General features: G+C 45.0%; 1 protein-coding gene across 1 annotated transcript in view; it reads left to right on the top strand.

Moving 5' to 3' along the window:
* SCP2 (sterol carrier protein 2) overlaps nt 1-12,914 on the top strand; it is a 61,456-nt gene extending 48,542 nt beyond the window's left edge. The window contains exons 13-16 of the mRNA XM_040407722.1: nt 2,430-2,520; nt 6,113-6,242; nt 6,859-6,938; nt 12,340-12,914. Of these exons, the coding sequence (XP_040263656.1) occupies nt 2,430-2,520; nt 6,113-6,242; nt 6,859-6,938; nt 12,340-12,435 (397 nt within the window). The 3' untranslated portion in view covers nt 12,436-12,914. The remainder of the gene's footprint in view (nt 1-2,429; nt 2,521-6,112; nt 6,243-6,858; nt 6,939-12,339) is intronic.
* Nucleotides 12,915-18,031: the final 5,117 nt, after the last annotated feature.

Here is an 18,031-nt window from a genome sequence, read left to right as displayed (position 1 = left end):
TGACGTGCCAGGCAGATTTCCAAATCCGCAGCATGTCGATTTTTTTATTTTATTTTATTTTTTTATTTTTTTTTGGTTTTGTTTGCGGTTTTAGCTGTGGATTTCACCCTCTTCCAATGAAGGTTGCGATCTGAGGCCAAACCACATTTAATCCGCACCAAAAACCTGTCACGAATTGTGGGTTGCGGTGCGGATATGCTGCAGAAACGCACGCAAATTAGTGAGGATCTCGTTCACCCGCACTCGTGTGCAGGAGGCCTTGGGGCGGCTGCACATGAGGCAGATTTGTGTGCAGAAAATCTGCATGAAATCTACACAATTTATCATGTTTTCGGTGCGGTGTTTCTGTGCAGGTTTTATGTGGATTTTCTTCATATCTGCCTCTTCCACTAAAAACCGTGAAATCTGCACACACAAAAAAAAAACGCAGCAACAATGGACGCGCTGCAGATTCTAAAATCCGCACGGCAGCTCAATTTCCACACCTAAGAAAAAGGCAAAGTCCACGCGGTGTTTGATCTCGTACACTTTCCTGGCGCTGTATTACGGTGTGGGTTTTCTGCGCATAATCCGCAGCATGCACAGGCACCCTAAAAGCTACACTAAACTTGCAGTTTATCTTCTTTCCATTTAGTTATACGAGAAAACTACCATTTAATTATAGATCAGCCGTTGAGAACTGCCTGGAATACTTCCTTAGAGGGAATAGACTGTGGTTGAGTAATGTCTCTGCTCGTGGTTCTCGTGTCCCAAAAGTACAAGTATATTGAAAGGTCTACCCTTTCTAGAGATGAGCGGAGCTCTTCTTCCCTGACATTGTGTCTGTTTTAGGACTTATTAATAAATAAATAATAATAATAAACAGGCGCTCGCCATCACTTTGGAAGAGGTTTGAAATCTGGGGCCACAACGACTTAGTGCTTCATCCCATTGTAGTGAATTGGGGCTGGCTGCAGTTTCTGGGTGTCCAGGGGCGCCACTGTGCCGAGGAATCTGTGACCCCTTCATTCTTGGGATTGGTGGGGGTCCGAGAGGCCAGACACCTGCCCGTCATAGTGACGGGCTATCATGACTATAAGCCATCACTTTAGAAGATGGAAATGCCTCTTTAAGAGCGGGCGGACTGCACGCAGGAACTATTGGGTAACCATGAACTTTGGCATCCAAAACTCCAATATTGGTTGAAGTTCAGGCCTCGCTCCAGGCAAAGGAGCCTGACTGACTTTTTAATATGCTGTGTGTGAAGAAGACTAGGGGGTGTGAATAGGACATGTTCTATTTATTTATTATTATTTTTTTCGGGGGCGCGCTCCCGAATTGCGGATGCGGAGAGCACATAGTGTAGAGAATTAATGGGTCCGCACCCGTTCCGCAATTTTGCGGAACGAATGCGGACTCCTTATACGGACGTGTGAATGGAGCCTAAGGGTGCTTTCACACTAGTGGTGATCTAAAAAAAACGCATCTGTTTTGTCCCAATGCATTCTGAATGGAAAGCAATCCATCCGTTCAGTATGCATCAGGATGTCTTCCGTTCCGTCCCTTGTATGGTATTTGACCAGACAAAATACCGCAGCATGCTGCAGTTTTTAGTTTTTTTTTCCGGACAAAATCCCGGAACAGTACCACACTTGCCAGATCCGGCATTCATTTCCATATAGATGTATTAATGCCAGATCCGTTACGAAGTGTTCTGGAAATTGCCGGATCCGGTTTCCCGGTCTGCGCATGCGCAGTTCTTTCTAGCTTTGAAAAAATTAAATACCGGATCTGTTATTCTGGGTGATACCGGAAAGACTGATCCGGTATTTCAATGCATAAGTCTAGCGGATCCGGAAAAAAGATATCCGTTTGCATACGGATTTCTGGCTCTGACAGGCAGTTTCGGCAACGGAACTGCCTGCTGGTTTCTTCGAACGCTCATGTGAAAGTAGCCTTACATTTAGTTTTTTTTTAGTGTTTTTTTTTTTATTTTTTTTTATTCATTTTTTTATTTTATTTTTTTCCCTCTAATACGACTTTCCAAAATCAAACTTGCACATGACCATACACCTTGTGCTGTCTTTGTTGTATCTGCATTTTTTTTTGTGAACCCATAGACTTCAAAGGGTCCGCATTTTGCAGACCAGTATAGGACAAGTTCTGTCTCTTTGCGGAACGGATATACGGATGCGGAAAGCACATGTATCACCCATGTGCTTTCTGCATCCATATGTTTGCAAAATGCAAACCACGGATCCATTGAAAACAATGGATCCACATATCAAATGTGAACAGGGCCTTGGTTTCCCCTGCGTGTATGCCTGGCCTCTAAGCGCTCACAATGCGCTGCTCTGGTACTTGGAAACTTCCTATTACTACAAAATAATTAAAACTAGTAGCACTTTATATGCAGATTTACTGTACCATATACTTACCTCTTTCTAAAGATCTTCCCGTATCCAGCTGAATCCAACCAGCGCCGAAGACGGATTTAAAGCCCAGTTTGTATTCAAGGAAATCGAGAAGAAATTGAAAGAGGTCAGTGAGTTAATGTTCTGCTTTCCTGTATCTACTTATGTATAGCCAAAGAAACTTTAATGCCTGGCTGCTAAAAGTGATTCCCCCCCCCCCTCCCAGACATAATGTCATTTTATTTGGGAATTCAGTTCCCCTGCTGCGCCTCCACAGGTGAAATAGGGTACTACACAGTTCTCATTGACATCATTGTGCCATCTGTGTAATGCAAAGGCATGGATGTGCTCTATATACGGACTAATAAATGAGGGTCCTACCTGGGGGACCCCTTCCATTAACACACAATGCATTGACCGCATACATTTTTTTTTAGGGTCCATTCACACGTCCGTGGAATGGGTCTGCATCCATTCCGCAATATCTGGAACTGGTGCGGACCCATTCATTCTCAATGGGGCAGGAATGAATGGATGATCTTCCGGTCCGCAGCTCTGGAAAAAAAAAAATAGAACATGTCCTATTGTCCGCAATTGCGGACAAGAATAGGCAGTTCTATGGGGGTGCCGGCCGGGTGTATTGCGGATCCGCAATACACTAGACGTGTGAATGGACCCTTAGGCGGTGTGCACACTTCTGGGGCTCTATCCCCAGTTCCATCAGATTGAAGGAATAGCACTACATGCTGTTTTTGCCATTAAAGGGTCAGAGCCCCAGCAGACTCCATTGTTCGGGTGATGGGTGGAGAAAGCGCGGTAGATGCCATAGATCAGGGATGCCCAACCTGCGGCCCCCCAGCTGTTGTAAAACTACAACTCCCAGCATGCCCTCCTGCAGGCTGATAGCTGTAGGCTGTCCGGGCATGCTGGGAGTTGTAGTTTTACAACAGCTGGAGGGCCGCAGGTTGGGCATCCCTGCCATAGATTATTGTAAGTGGCGTTCAGGTGCAGATTTCACAACCAAGGCTGCAGTAAAACATTCCAGGGCATTGGACCAAAGGTCACTTTTCTAATCGGTTAAGTTGCTCTCTGATAAGAGAAGGGCAAAATCTAAATTGGAGTGTAGTCGCCCAGAAAAAATGAACTCTGGTACTTGTCCTTCATAGAGTTTATTAATGTTGGAGGCGTACTACTACAAGTGCGGGTGGATGGACCGCGGGGGGAGTGTAGTCCTATATAACTGGCAAAATGAAATACTGCTAAAGATCACCTGTCAGCAGGAGCAACCCTATTAAAATAGCAGGGTTGATCCTGCCAATTTAAAATGATACCCGTCTTGTGAAAATCCGTTGCATCCCAAGCATAGATTTTTATATTCTTTATGCAAATGGGTGATTCTGTGTACAGACTGCGAAGCAGAGGGACTAGGCCCATCCTAGTGCATCAAAGCCTTTGTTTGCATAAAGAATAAAAGTCTTGGGGATGCAGCAATAGATTTTTACAAGACTAGTATTTTCATCAGCAGGAGCAACCCTGCCAGGCAGTATGTCTGCTTTAGGTTGCTCCTGCTGACGGGTGCACTTTAAAGGGGTTGTCTTGCTTGAGCAAATGGCATTTATCATGTAGAGAAAGTTAACACAAGGCACTTACTAATGTATTGGGATTGTTCATATTGCTTCCTTTGCTGGCCTGATCCATTTTCCCATCACATTATACACGGCTTGTTTCCATGGTTACGACCACCCTGCAGTCCAGCAATGATGGTCGTGCTTGCAGACTATAGGAAAACGCATCGGCCTATGCGCGGTCCCAGCCACAAGAGGCTGTAGCTTTTTCCTATAGTGTGCAAGCACGACCACCACTGCTGTATTGTAAGGTGGTCGTAACCAGGGACAGATTGGGAACTCAAAATGGCCCTGGAAAAATAGTGTAAAAGGGTTTATAGGCAGGGCCAAATCGGTAGAGGGTGGAGCCAAACAAAGTGGGCGGGGTCAACCAACCATTAGGATGGTTCACACGGCACATTCACACAGATTACCTCCCAACTTTTAAAAAGCTCAAGGGAGATAATAACAGGTGTGCTTAGCATGCCATAACAAACTTATGCCCCATTTTGTACCCCCTTCACAGTAGTTATGCAGCTGCTGCCTTCATAACAGTAATGCCCCTTTAGTGCCCCTTTGAGCCCCCACACAATGGTAATTCTAGTAATTCATTCTGTTATGATTAGTGTTGAGCGAACGTGTGTTATCGAAGAATCGCATTATGGATTCCGCTACCACGGACCATAACGGAATTTAGAATCCATAACGGGATACTTCGATAACCTGAACTCAAACTTTAGAACTTAAAACACAAGTTCGCTCAACACTATTTATGACTTCTATCCAGCGACATGATCTGAAGGCAGGTGGCATTGGCGGCCTGTTAGGAGGAGGGCGGGCAGCATGATGGTGAGATTGCAGCAAGGCTGCCTTTGACCTGGCGCACTCACAGCAGTACACATGGCAGCCGCCGGTGACTCTGCTGCAATGTCATTATTATGCCACAATGTGTGAAGTGAGGGGCGTGACCCACAGCGTATTGGGGTCATCATATGTGACTGATATCAGCCGCTCCTCTTATAACTCTCCAGTACTGATTTAACCTCCAGAGGGCAGGGGTGAGGTGAGATGGTTGGTGGGCAGGGATCTGTGATGGGGCAGGAGAACGGGGGGGACACTAGAGTTGCAGGGGCTCTGTGAGGTCAGGGGGGCACAGAATTACACTTAAACACAGGTGATAGGCAGCACCTTCAGGATTGACTTAACTTGCCCCCTACAGTAACTTACCCCCCTGCTGCTGTAACTTACGCCCCCTCCTCACATGGACTATCTCACTGCAGAGAGGAGGGGGAGCTGCCTTCTCTCCGATCTGTAAACTTCAACATGGGCCGGTGGGGACAGCTGTGAGTGGCCCCTATTTGCAGCAGGGCCCCTGACAGCGCTCATTTACTGCCCTGATGGTGACCCTGCTGCGCTGACACACACTTGGACCTGCAGCCTGTGCTATGTGACTACAGACATCACATCTCATTATCATTGTGAGGGCGCAGCAGGGCCGGAAGCTTGTGATGTCACATCGCGCAGGCTGCAGGTCCGTATTATCATACAAGTGTGTGTCAGCGCAGCAGGGCTGGGCCGGGGCAGGCAATAAACGTGGGAACATTGATCGCAGGGCGCACCGGCCCACTGCATAGTAAAAGGCTATCGGCCCACCGGGATGTTTCCCGATGGGGTGAATGGCCAATCTGCCCCTGGTCGTAACCCCTGGATAAGCAGTGTATAATGTGATAGAAAAATCAATCAAGCCAGCAAAGGAAGTAATATGGACAATCGCAATACATTAGCGACACGTATGTGCGCTAAGAGCTTCCATTACCACTTTTATCTAGAATGACCCCCATTTCTTAGCTCTATTGTTTGTATATATAACAGTGTGCCGCCATCTTGTTTTTTGTAATTCTGTTTGCTTCATGGATATGCACCTGTGATCCTGAAGGTTCTAGTCTAAATTTTCTTGCAATACATTAGTAAGTGCCTTGTAGTAACTTTCTCTACATGATAAATGGCCATTTGCTGAAGTGACACAAGCCCTTTAAGTACTGTAGATCTGCTAGTGTAAAACCAAAAATATATTCCCATTATTTCTTAATTTACTTATTGATATTCAATTTGCAGGAAGGGGAGCAGTATGTTAAGAAGATTGGAGGAGTCTTTGCCTTTAAAGTGAAGGATGGACCTGGTGGAAAAGAGGCAACTTGGGTGGTTGATGTGAAGAACGGCAAAGGCTCTGTGGCCTTCGACTCCGGTAAGATCCCACATGGCAGCAGTATGGGCTTGAGGTGTGGGATTTTTTATTTTTATTTCTTCTGGATCAAAAAAAAAAATAGTGGCATGCTCCTTATTACAGAGGTATTATTGTCCCCTAGAAGCATTGCTTCTAGCAAAAAGTGCAGTGTCTCACAGGAGCACCATACGGCCACACACAGGGTGCCTATAGGTCTGTAATATAGAAGGTCCATAGATGCTTTGTGTGCTGCAGTTCCTTTGCACCACGGGTGGCCAGGTCGCTGCTGTTAAGGCTGTATACAGGACTTTTGTCTCTGCATCAAAAATCTTCCTCCGAGCAGAGACCTAACGGACCCCATTATAATCTATGGGGTCCATAGGCTCCGTTCGGCTTATATAAGCAGGAGAAAAGAAAGGGCGGATTTGGGACATAAATAACGGAGCAGGAGAACGGAAAGGCTGAACGGTGATGTGAACACCACCTAAGGGGCTGCATTATCAGGATCTCGCGTATCATAAAGTGATTGAATATACCAGCGATATGCCGTCCCTTTATCAGCGGGGAATTGGCATTCAATCACTGACGTGTCCCAGACTGGCAGAGAGAATTGAATTTCATCATCTTTGTGTTGCAGATAAGAAAGCGGACTGTACGATCTCAATGTCCGACTCTGACCTATTGGCTCTGATGACCGGCCAGATCAACCCACAGACCGTAAGTATGAAACCTGTCCGTAAGAAAATCCAGAATGTTCTTCCTTCTGCAAAGGGGAACAATTTGCTGATAGACCTGTATTGCCGAGCGGTGGATAATCTAAAGGGAATGTGTCATCAGAATATGACCTATTGTTTAAATCACATTATTTTTTATTTTTTTTTCTCTGCTTAATTAAGGCGAGTGCCCGGGGCAACCAGGTGCTATAAATTGAGCCACTTATACTCTTCAGAGCCTGCTCTTTCTGAGGCTTGCTCTACTAAGTGGCTTCTTATTAAGTGGAGTTAAAAAATAAGGAGTTTAAGAAAAGGAGCAGGAAACTAAGGTTGGATATAATTTCCTTGTGTGTTGTTGGCTTAATTTTACGTGGTCCTTCAACTACAGCAGACAGGGTCTAAATCTAAATCATTTATACTGTTTTACTGTTGTAATCCCCATTAGGTATGTGTTGCACAATTTACAACGCAGTCCAGTGCACATCTTGCATGATGTATGCAGTCCTGGAACAGGAGTTCAAGGGTGTATATCTTTGTTCTAGATGTGAGCAAATTACCCGTTTGGAATCGCAGGTCGAGTCTCTAAATGGGCAAGTTGCAACACTGAGAGGCATTGATAATTTGCAAAAGAGTTTGCTTCTCACTGAGCAAGCACTCTTTGGGGTAGATGAGGGGGAGGGTGACAGAGAGGAGGCTGAGAAAAGTGAGGTAGCTAGCTGGGTAAAAGTTAGAAAGCGGGGTAGAGGGAAGTGTGCCAGGGAGGCTAGCCCTGATCTGACACACCCCAACAAGTTTGCACGTTTGGCACATGAGGGGGATGTCAGTCCGGGGACGGCACTGCTGCAGCCACTTCCTCTGCCAGTCAGGGGAATGTCAGCTCCAGTAAGCAGGGAACCAGGAGAGCAGGGCAGGCCAGACAGGTGCTGGTAGTGGGAGACTCCATTATTAGGGGAACAGATAGGGAAATCTGTCACAAAGACCGTGATCGCCGAACAGTGTGCTGTCTTCCTGGCGCTAGAGTTCGACACATCGCGGATCGGGTTGACAGATTACTGGGAGGGGCTGGAGACGATCCAGCGGTCATGGTCCATATCGGAACCAATGACAAAGTTAGAGGTAGGTGGAGAGTCCTTAAAAATGATTTCAGGGATTTAGGTCAAAAGCTGAGGGCAAGGACCTCAAAGGTAGTATTTTCCGAAATACTGCCTGTACCACGGGCCACACAAGAAAGGCAATGGGAGATTAGGGAGATTAACAAGTGGCTCAAGAACTGGTGTAGGAAGGAGGGGTTTGGGTTCCTGGAGAACTGGGCCGATTTTTCTATCGGCAACAGGCTCTATCGTAGGGATGGGCTGCACCTCAATGGGAAAGGGGCAGCTGTGCTGGGGAGAAAGATGGCTAGAAGGTTGGAGGAGTGTTTAAACTAGGGACTGGGGGGGAGGGTAATTACGTTATAGGAGGGGAAGATAGTGCAGATAGAGACCGGGGGCAAGGTAATAAGAATGGGAGAGGAATGGAAGGAGGGACTAGAACAATTCAGAAGGAAAGGTGTAGGGTAAAAAATATACATAAACCTCTCAAATGTATGTATACTAATGCCAGAAGCCTGACTAATAAAACTGGTGAACTGGAATTAGTGATGTCTGAGGAGGACTATGACATAGTGGGAATAACTGAGACATGGCTGGATGATAGCTATGACTGGTTACAGTCTGTTTAGAAAGGATCGTCAAAACCGGAGAGGGATCTGCCTTTATGTAAAGTCCTGTCTAAAGCCCACAGTCCGAGAAGATATAAGTGAGGGACATGAACATGTGGAGTCACTGTGGGTAGAGATACATGGAGCTAAAAACAACAATAAATTACTAATAGGAGTTTACTATAAACCACCTAATATACCAGAGTCCACAGAAAATCTACTACTAAACGAGATAGACGAGGCGGCAAATCATAATGAGGTGGTTATTATGGGGGACTTCAACTACCCAGATATAGACTGGGAAACTGAATCTTGTATATCTCATAAGGGAAACAGGTTCGTGGCTATAACCAAAGACAATTACCTCTCCCAACTGGTTCAGGACCCGACTAGAGGGACGGCCATACTGGACTTAGTATTAACCAATAGACCTGACAGAACAACAGACGTGCAGGTCGGGGGACACCTGGGAAATAGTGACCATAAAGTAATAACCTTCCAATTATCATTCAAAAGAGCGTTTCTACAGGGAGGAACAAAAATACCAAACTTCAAAAAAGCTAAATTTAGCCAACTAAGAGAGGCCATAGGCCAAACTAACTGGGACAAAGTCCTCACAAATACAGACACAAAATGGGATATCTTTAAAAACATCCTAAAAACTCATTGTGAGAGGTACATACCGTATGGTAATAAAAGGTTAAGGAACAAAAAGAAACCAATGTGGATAAATAGAACTGTAAAGAAAGCAATAAATGACAAAAAGAAAGCATATAAAACACTAAAACAGGAGGGTTGCACGGAAGCACTGAAAAACTATAAGGAAAAAAATAGAACATGTAAAAAACAAATAAAAGCGGCCAAACTAGAGACCGAGAGATTAATTGCCAAAGAGAGTAAAACTAACTCTAAAATGTTCTTCAATTATATAAATGTTAAAAAGTATAAAGCTGAAGGTGTTGGCCCTTTAAAGAGTAATGAGGGGGGAGGCGCAGAGAGCGACGAGGAGAAAGCAAAGCTGTTAAATATTTTTTTCTCCAATGTATTCACTGAGGAAAATAAATTGTCAGATGACATGCAGAATGCAAAAATAAATTCCCCATTAAAGGTGTCCTGTCTGACCCAGGAAGAAGTACATCAGCGGCTTAAAAAGATTAAAATAGACAAATCGCCAGGACCGGATGGCATACACCCCCGTATCCTAAAGGAATTAAGTAATGTCATAGCCAGACCCTTATTTCTGATATTTGCGGACTCTATACTGACAGGGAATGTCCCACAGGATTGGCGCGTGGCATATGTGGTGCCAATATTCAAAAAGGGGCCAAAAACAGAGCCTGGAAACTATAGGCCGGTAAATTTAACATCTGTTGTGGGTAAACTGTTTGAAGGTTTTCTGAGAGATGCTATATTAGAGCATCTCAACGGAAATAAGCAAATAACGCCATATCAGCATGGCTTCATGAGGGATCGGTCATGTCAAACTAATTTAATCAGTTTCTATGAGGAGGTAAGTTCTAGACTTGACAGCGGCGAATCAATGGATGTCTTATATCTGGACTTCTCCAAAGCATTTGACACTGTACCGCATAAAAGGTTAGTATATAAAATGAGAATGCTCGGACTCTGAGAAAACGTCTGTAAGTGGGTAAGTAACTGGCTCAATGATAGAAAACAGAGGGTGGTTACTAACGGTACACATTCAGATTGGGTCACTGTCACTAGTGGAGTACCTCAGGGGTCAGTATTGGGCCCTATTCTCTTCAATATATTTATTAATGATCTTGTAGAAGGCTTGCATAGTAAAGTATCAATTTTCGCAGATGACACTAAACTGTGTAAAGTAATTTACACTGAAGAGGACAGTATACTACTACAGAGGGATCTGGATAGATTGGAGGCTTGGGCAGATAAGTGGCAGATGAGGTTTAACACTGATAAATGTAAGGTTATGCACATGGGAAGGAAAAATGCAAGTCACCCGTACATACTAAATGGTAAAACACTCGGTAACACTGACATGGAAAAGGATCTAGGAATTTTAATAAACAGCAAACTAAGCAGCAAAAACCAGTGTCAGGCAGCTGCTGCCAAGGCCAACAAGATAATGGGTTGCATCAAAAGGGGCATAGATGCCCGTGATGAGAACATAGTCCTACTACTTTACAAATCACTAGTCAGACCACACATGGAGTACTGTGTACAGTTCTGGGCTCCTGTAAACAAGGCAGACATAGCAGAGCTGGAGAGGGTTCAGAGGAGGGCAACTAAAGTAATAACTGGAATGGGGCAACTACAGTACCCTGAAAGATTATCAAAATTAGGGTTATTCACTTTAGAAAAAAGACGACTGAGGGGAGATCTAATTAATATGTATAAATATATCAGGGGTCAGTATAGAGATCTATCCCATCATCTATTTATCCCCAGGACTGTGACTGTGACGAGGGGACATCCTCTGCGTCTGGAGGAAAGAAGGTTTGTACACAGACATAGAAGAGGATTCTTTACGGTAAGAGCAGTGAGACTATGGAACTCTCTGCCTGAGGAGGTGGTGATGGTGAGTACAATAAAGGAATTGGGGGCCTGGATGTATTTCTGGAGCGTAATAATATTACAGGCTATAGCTACTAGAGAGGGGTCGTTGATCCAGGGAGTTATTCTGATTGCCTGATTGGAGTCGGGAAGGAATTTTTTTTTCCCCTAAAGTGGAGAAAATTGGCTTCTACCTCACAGGGTTTTTTGCCTTCCTCTGGATCAACTTGCAGGATAACAGCCCGAACTGGATGGACAAATGTCTTTTTTCGGCCTTATGTACTATGTTACTATGTTACTAACATATATATTTTAAAATAATTTTTGGTGATATTTATTTTTTATTTTTTTCATGTCAGTCTCTATATTTAAACAAAAAACATAGGGGGAGATTTATTAAACAGGTGTAAAGTAGAACTGGCTTAGTTGCCCATAGCAACCAATCAGATTCCACCTTTCATTTTCCAAAGGAGCTGTGAGTCATGAAAGGTGGAATCTGCCGGTTCTACTTTACACCAGTTTGATAAATCTCCCCCATGATATCCTGTAGTTTTTGCACTAAGCCTAATAGGCACCACTTCATGGTCTCTACAGATCACTTTACTGCAGTTACCTGCTTATCTGTCATTCTAATCCTGTCTGTAATGATATCACCCCTGTGTATAGATAAGACAGGATCCACTGTTCACAATAGGCGATTTGTCAGAGCTTATCTATTCTTTCCTTGTACAATGATCTCTGGTCACAGAAAACTCTCCCATAGAACTCGATGAGGTCCCCTCCTGACCATTGTTTCTATGGCCCATGGAGCTTTCTAAATGCTGTTAAGAACCGTGCAGGCAAGATGGCCGCCCCCATAATCATGTTGAGGAAATGGAATAAATAATACTGTAATCAGAAAATAAACAAACAAAACAAAAAAAGATGTGTTACTATCTGGTTTTAACTAGCAGATTAAATTTTGGGGGACACATTTCCTTTAAATTCCCTCAATCTGTCAGCAGAATGCAGGCTACAGGTTGCAGCAGTCTGTATTCCGCAGGCAGAGCTATACACACGGTCTGTTCATCTCTGGGTTTTCCATGAATTCTGTGTGTAAAGCCGGTGTTTGTGCTCACACAATACTACACCTTGCATTGACTATTTTACTAATCCGGTTCATGCCTCTCAGGCTTTCTTCCAGGGCAAGCTGAAAGTCACTGGAAACATGGGTCTGGCCATGAAGTTGCAGAGCCTCCAGCTGCAGCCTGTGAAAGCCAAGCTCTGAAGAGATTGTGCGTGCGATACGTGAGAAATGCCAGCAGTACCGCAGATGCCAATCCTTCTGATGCCCAGATGTCATCGATGCTGGCGTCTACAGGACCAATCACAACTGCTGCTTTCCCTACCCAAAAATAAAGAATCATGTCCCCTTTATTTCTAAGCAGGTGGCAGTGCATCTGCGCCCGTGTACATGTGTATATGTGTACGAATCCGGAATCCTGGTCTACGATGCCAGCCTGTTTAGAAATGAAGGCGTTTGCAGGGATGGGGCTTCTAACGGTGCGACTTAATCTGATGTCTTCTCAACACTAATGGATTCAAATAATTTCAGAGGCGGATCTATAGCGCAGCAGTGATTTAATCCCTGTAATGTTGGGATAGGAGGCAGGTCTCCTGCCCGGCACCTAAACGCCACGGATACAGAATTCTCTAACCTGTTAATAGTCAGAATAACACTTAATAAAAGCCACTAATTTCACAATATTCAGGCTTTGTTTTCTGTGTGAAGAACCATATGCAGTATATACTGGATGTTCAGAGCACTTTCCAAGGACATATATTACTTTTTTATTTCTGGACCCCAAAATTTGTAACGGCGTCTCCTTACTTTTAAAGGGCATCTGTCAGCAGTTTTGTACCTATGACACTGTCTGACCTGTTACATGTGCACTTGGCAGCTGAAGGCATCTGTGTTGGTCCCATGTTCATATGTGCCCGCATTGCTGAGAAAAATGATGTTAGAATATATGCAAATGAGCCTCTGGGAGCAACGGGGGCGTTACCATTACACCTAGAGGCTCTGCTCTCCCTGCATCTGCCACTTCAACAGGCAGTAAAAATGTAATCGTGTCTGCCTGACCCTGTCTAAGGAGCGCAGCAGTTGCAGCAAGAGCAGAGTCTATAAGGTGTAACGGCAACGCCCCCGTTGCTCCGAGAGGCTCATTTGCATATATTAAAACATAATTTTTCTCAGCAATGCGGGCACATATGAACATGGGACCAACACAGATGCCTTCAGCTGCCAAGCGCAGGCAAACCTCAAACACCTATACCCTGGCGTTGCTTGCCACTGAAAATGCACACAGTGATGTCACAGCCAACATGTAAGGACCGCAGCGATGCCACAGCACTGAAATTATAAATTTAGGACCATAATATACAGTTGATGTCACATAACGGCCATATCAAAAACAGTAATGTCACCCTGCAGGTGCAGGAACTATAAACAAGTGGTGACCTATCCTCAGGACAGGCCATTACTATGTGACACCGGCAGGGGTCTGAACCCGCACCTGTGCCGATCAGCTGTTCCGCAGTAGCTCTGGTGCCGCTCTGTCCACTGTGCAGTGTCTGGTTACTGCACTGCTGCTCCCATCGAAGTGACTGCAGAGTGGACAGAGCTATGAGGTTCTGGTGACGGCGCTGAAACAAGCTGACCGATGGGATATCGGACCTCCGTCGATCAGGTAATGATGGCCTGTCCTGATAGGCTATCACATGTAAACTTGACAACTCCTTTAAAGTCAAAGGAAAGGGTTAAAGGATATTCCCATATCAGCCATTCATGGCTGAGACAAATACCTGTCCTGTGCAGTGGTGGGCTACGGAAATGGCAAGGCGGACTGCGTGAGGACGCCTTCACACCAGGCAGATTTTGTTGCAGAATTTTCTGTGCCAGAAAATCTGTTCCATTGGTTTGACTAGGGCGGCAAGCACATGGATTTCTAGAAGTGCCCTTCAGGTGAATGGAACTGACTTTCAGTTGCGGAAAATTTTGAAACAAAATCTGCTGTGTGTGAAGGCGTCCTTACATTCCCATAGAAGTGAATGGGAGCTACAGAAACGGCATGGCACTGCCTGCTTGAATGTAACCTCTTTTAATACATAGTGATGTCACAGCTAGTAAGCCTCATCATAATGCACAGTGTGATGTCACCGTACAAAGGTAATGCACAGAGTGACATCAGAGAAAACAAAAAAATACTGCTGTCCCTTTAAGTGGCCCCCTCTTGGGCTCAGGTGTTGTATCACCTCTACTTCAACAGTTTCTTTGGCACGGAGGGCAATTTCATTCAAAAACTTGAGGCGGTGGGGACACTAAAAGCCATCTTGAGATTAAAAAAACAATTATTAGTAGTCCAACCGCTGAGACCCCCTGCAATCCCTACAACAGCTGGTTTATGTGTAGATCTCGGGTTTTGAGTATTTGTAATGAAAGTTCCAAATCTTATCATTCATTGGCAAAAACAAAATGCCAAACGGGGCACGTATAATGGGATATATGCAGGTGAACACAAATTGTGCCCATGTGTAGATTTGCAAAAGGTCTGATTTTTGCATGCAGTAGCTAAGATTGTCCTGCAGATGGCAGTGTTAGAACTACAGTAAGACCGCTGCTGGCTATCCTCTACAGTCCTTATGGGTTTCTCATAATTTCTACTTCCAGTGTGGGGATCTGTTCCCGTTTTGTTTTTTTGTTTTTTTTTTGGCAAGAAATATGCAGATGAAACACAAAGTAGAGCCATGTCAACTTGCACTGAAATCCGCTGTGTACTCTGTATCTTATAGTGCCTATGCATGTGGACGACTGAATTCTGCGCCTTGTAGTGATATAAATTAGACAAACTGATAGAAAGTTAAATTAACAATGACAGGTCAGTAAGGCCGAGTTCACACTTCAGTTATCTGGTCAGTTATTGTGAGCCAAAACCTATAACAGGAGGAAATCTGCCCATTATACCTGATCTCTGTGTAGGCTTCACTACTGCTTTTGGCTCACAATAACTGATGGAAATAACTGACCGAAGTGTGAACTTGGCCTTACCAATATAATAAATATATTGCATGGTTTGTTAATTTGCCATTCATTTCTGGAAAACCCCTTTAAGGGCTCATGCACACTAACGTATTTTCTTTTTTTGTGGATCATATGCAGAAAAAATGGATGTTACTCCGTGTGCATTCCGTTTCCGTATTTCCATTCCGCAAAAAAATAGAACACTTCCTATTATTGTCCGCATTACGGACAAGGATAGGACTGTTCTATTAGGAGCCAGCTGTTCCAAAATATTGAATGCACACAGACGTCATCTATACTCTTTGCAGGCCCCAACATGCATACGGTAGTGTGCATGAGCCCTAAAAGAGCTATCGCGTTTAGAAAACCCCTTTTTATATACCCTGTTACGAAATTCTGAGATAATAGGTGGTGAGAGGTCCTCTGTTCAGGATCCTCCTCTCTTGGTTACATAGAGGGTCTCTGGAGGACCTGTCTTGCATTACACACACACACAACCCATTGGTTTTAATGGAAATAATGTAATGCTTGATTTTGCCTGTGGTGGCGCTGCAGGGAAACAGAACGCTTCCTGCCAGGTGGCCTCACAGATAACAGCTGATCTCTGCAGGTCCCAGCAGGAGGACACTTTGGGGTCTGCAATATTGTCAAGTGAGACTTCTAACAAGTAGAAATTATCCAAAGCTGAGAATCCCCTTATTAATGCACGAGTGTGTGTGTGTGTGTGTGTGTGTATGTGTGTGTGTATATATATATATATATATATATATATATATATATATATATATTTTGTGGGGGCTCGCTCTGGTAGGATTAGCGGACGCAGTATAGAGGCAACAACAAGTTCTTTGGATCAAAGAGTTCAGTGTTTTATTCACATTTTAGGCAAGTGACAAAACGAGCAGTCATAATCAAACAAAAAGTCACCTTGCGGTGTTGGTGGTAATTCACACCATGCAGCAATTCTGCCTCAGAGTCCTTGATCATAGCAGCACCAACCAGTTTTCATGCCAAACAGGTAGCAAGCCTTCATCCAGACACAAGGCTCCCAGATCCCAACACAGAGACCTCGATTCTGAGCCCAGCTGTCTATTTAAAGAGGACTTACTGTTATCCCCGGGCGCCTCTCCGTTCGCCCGGTATAGGCTCCGGTATCTTCATAGTTAGGCTCCACCCAGTGGAACTTGCTGACGTCTCCTTCTCCCATGCTGTAGCGCTGGCCAATCGCAGCGCTCGGCTCATAACCTGAGAGAAAAAAAAAACCTCTCAGGCTATGAGCTGAGCGCTGCGATTGGCCAGCGCTGCAGCATGGGAGAAGGAGACCCCGGCAGGTTCCACTGGGTGGAGCCTAACAAATGAAGATACCGGAGCCTATACCGGGCGAACGGAGCGGCGCCCAGGGATATTAAGTGCAGGGGGGGTCCCTGGGCGCCGCTCTCAATGTCTGCATACTTAGTTTAGATTTTTTAATCTAGTGAAAGGTCCTCTTTAAGGACAGCCAGGTGCTGCCAAAACCCGGACCGGCACTTAAAATCTGGTCTGGTATTTGACCTCACCTGGCTGTAAATCAGCCCAGCAGCACATGGGAGGAAAATACCTGTTTTCCCAGACCAAACTGTGTGCTTTCGCCATCCTGGCTGGTGTACCTTGTAGTTTACATCACCAATTTTCTCGAGTATCTCGTAGGGCCCCTGCCACCTAGCCAGGAACTTACTGTCCACGGTCGGCACCAGAACCAAAACCCGATCACCCGAGTTAAAGAGCCGGACCCGAGCCTGCCGATTATAGACCTGACTCTGGGCTCGCTGAGCTGCCTCCATATGCTTCCTAACAAGAGGCAACACTGCCTCTATCCGATCTTGCATCTGGGTAACGTACTCAATGACACTTTTATGTAGATTGGGTTGTTGTTCTCACGCCTCTTTGGCCACGTCCAAGAGACCGCAAGGGTGTCTGCCATATAGCAGTTCGAAGGGCGAGAACCCAGAAGAGGCCTGGGGTACCTCTCGCACTGCGAACATGAGATAGGGCAGAAGGAGGTCCCAGTCCTTCCCATCTTTAGACACTCCCTTTTTCAACATATTTTTTAATGTTTAGTTAAACCGTTCTACCAGACCGTCCGTTTGTGGATGGTAAATGGACATCCGTAGTTGTTTTATGTGCAGTAACTTACAGAGTTCCCTCATCAATTTGGACATAAAAGGGGTCTCTTGGTCGGTCAGAACCTCTTTAGGTAGTCCCACTCGGAAAAACATCTCCATTAACTCCTTAGCTATGAGTTTGGCCGAGGTATGTCGCAGTGGCACTGCCTCCGGGTACCGAGTGGCGTAGTCTAGAATGACTAAGATGTGTTGATGCCCTCTGGCGGACTTCAGTACTGGGCCTATGAGATCTATAGCTATTCGGTCAAACGGTATTTCGATAATTGAGAGAGGTACTAGGGGACTACGGAAATGTGGCTGGGGGCTAGTTATCTGGCAGGTCGGGCAAGACTACAAAACTCTTCTACTTCTTTGAATATGCTGGGCCAGTAAAACTGCTGTAGAATACGATCCTGAGTTTTCTGCAGCCCCAGGTGACCCCCGAGAACGTGTTGGTGGGCTAGATCTAACACAAGCTTGCCATAAGCCTTGGGGACCACCAACTGTTCAATAGGCTCACCCCGTAGCTGGTTTACCCGATACAACATATCTTGATCAACCACAAAATGGGGAAACACTGACTCTGCCCCAGGTTGTTGTGGTTCATCCACTAGGCGCGGGATAGGGTTAGGTCCTGACATTGGGCGGTACCAAAATTATCC

This window comes from Bufo bufo, chromosome 9, assembly GCF_905171765.1.
Source record: "Bufo bufo chromosome 9, aBufBuf1.1, whole genome shotgun sequence".
Taxonomy (NCBI): Eukaryota; Metazoa; Chordata; class Amphibia; order Anura; family Bufonidae; genus Bufo; species Bufo bufo.
This window is presented reverse-complemented; position numbering and strand designations above follow the sequence as displayed.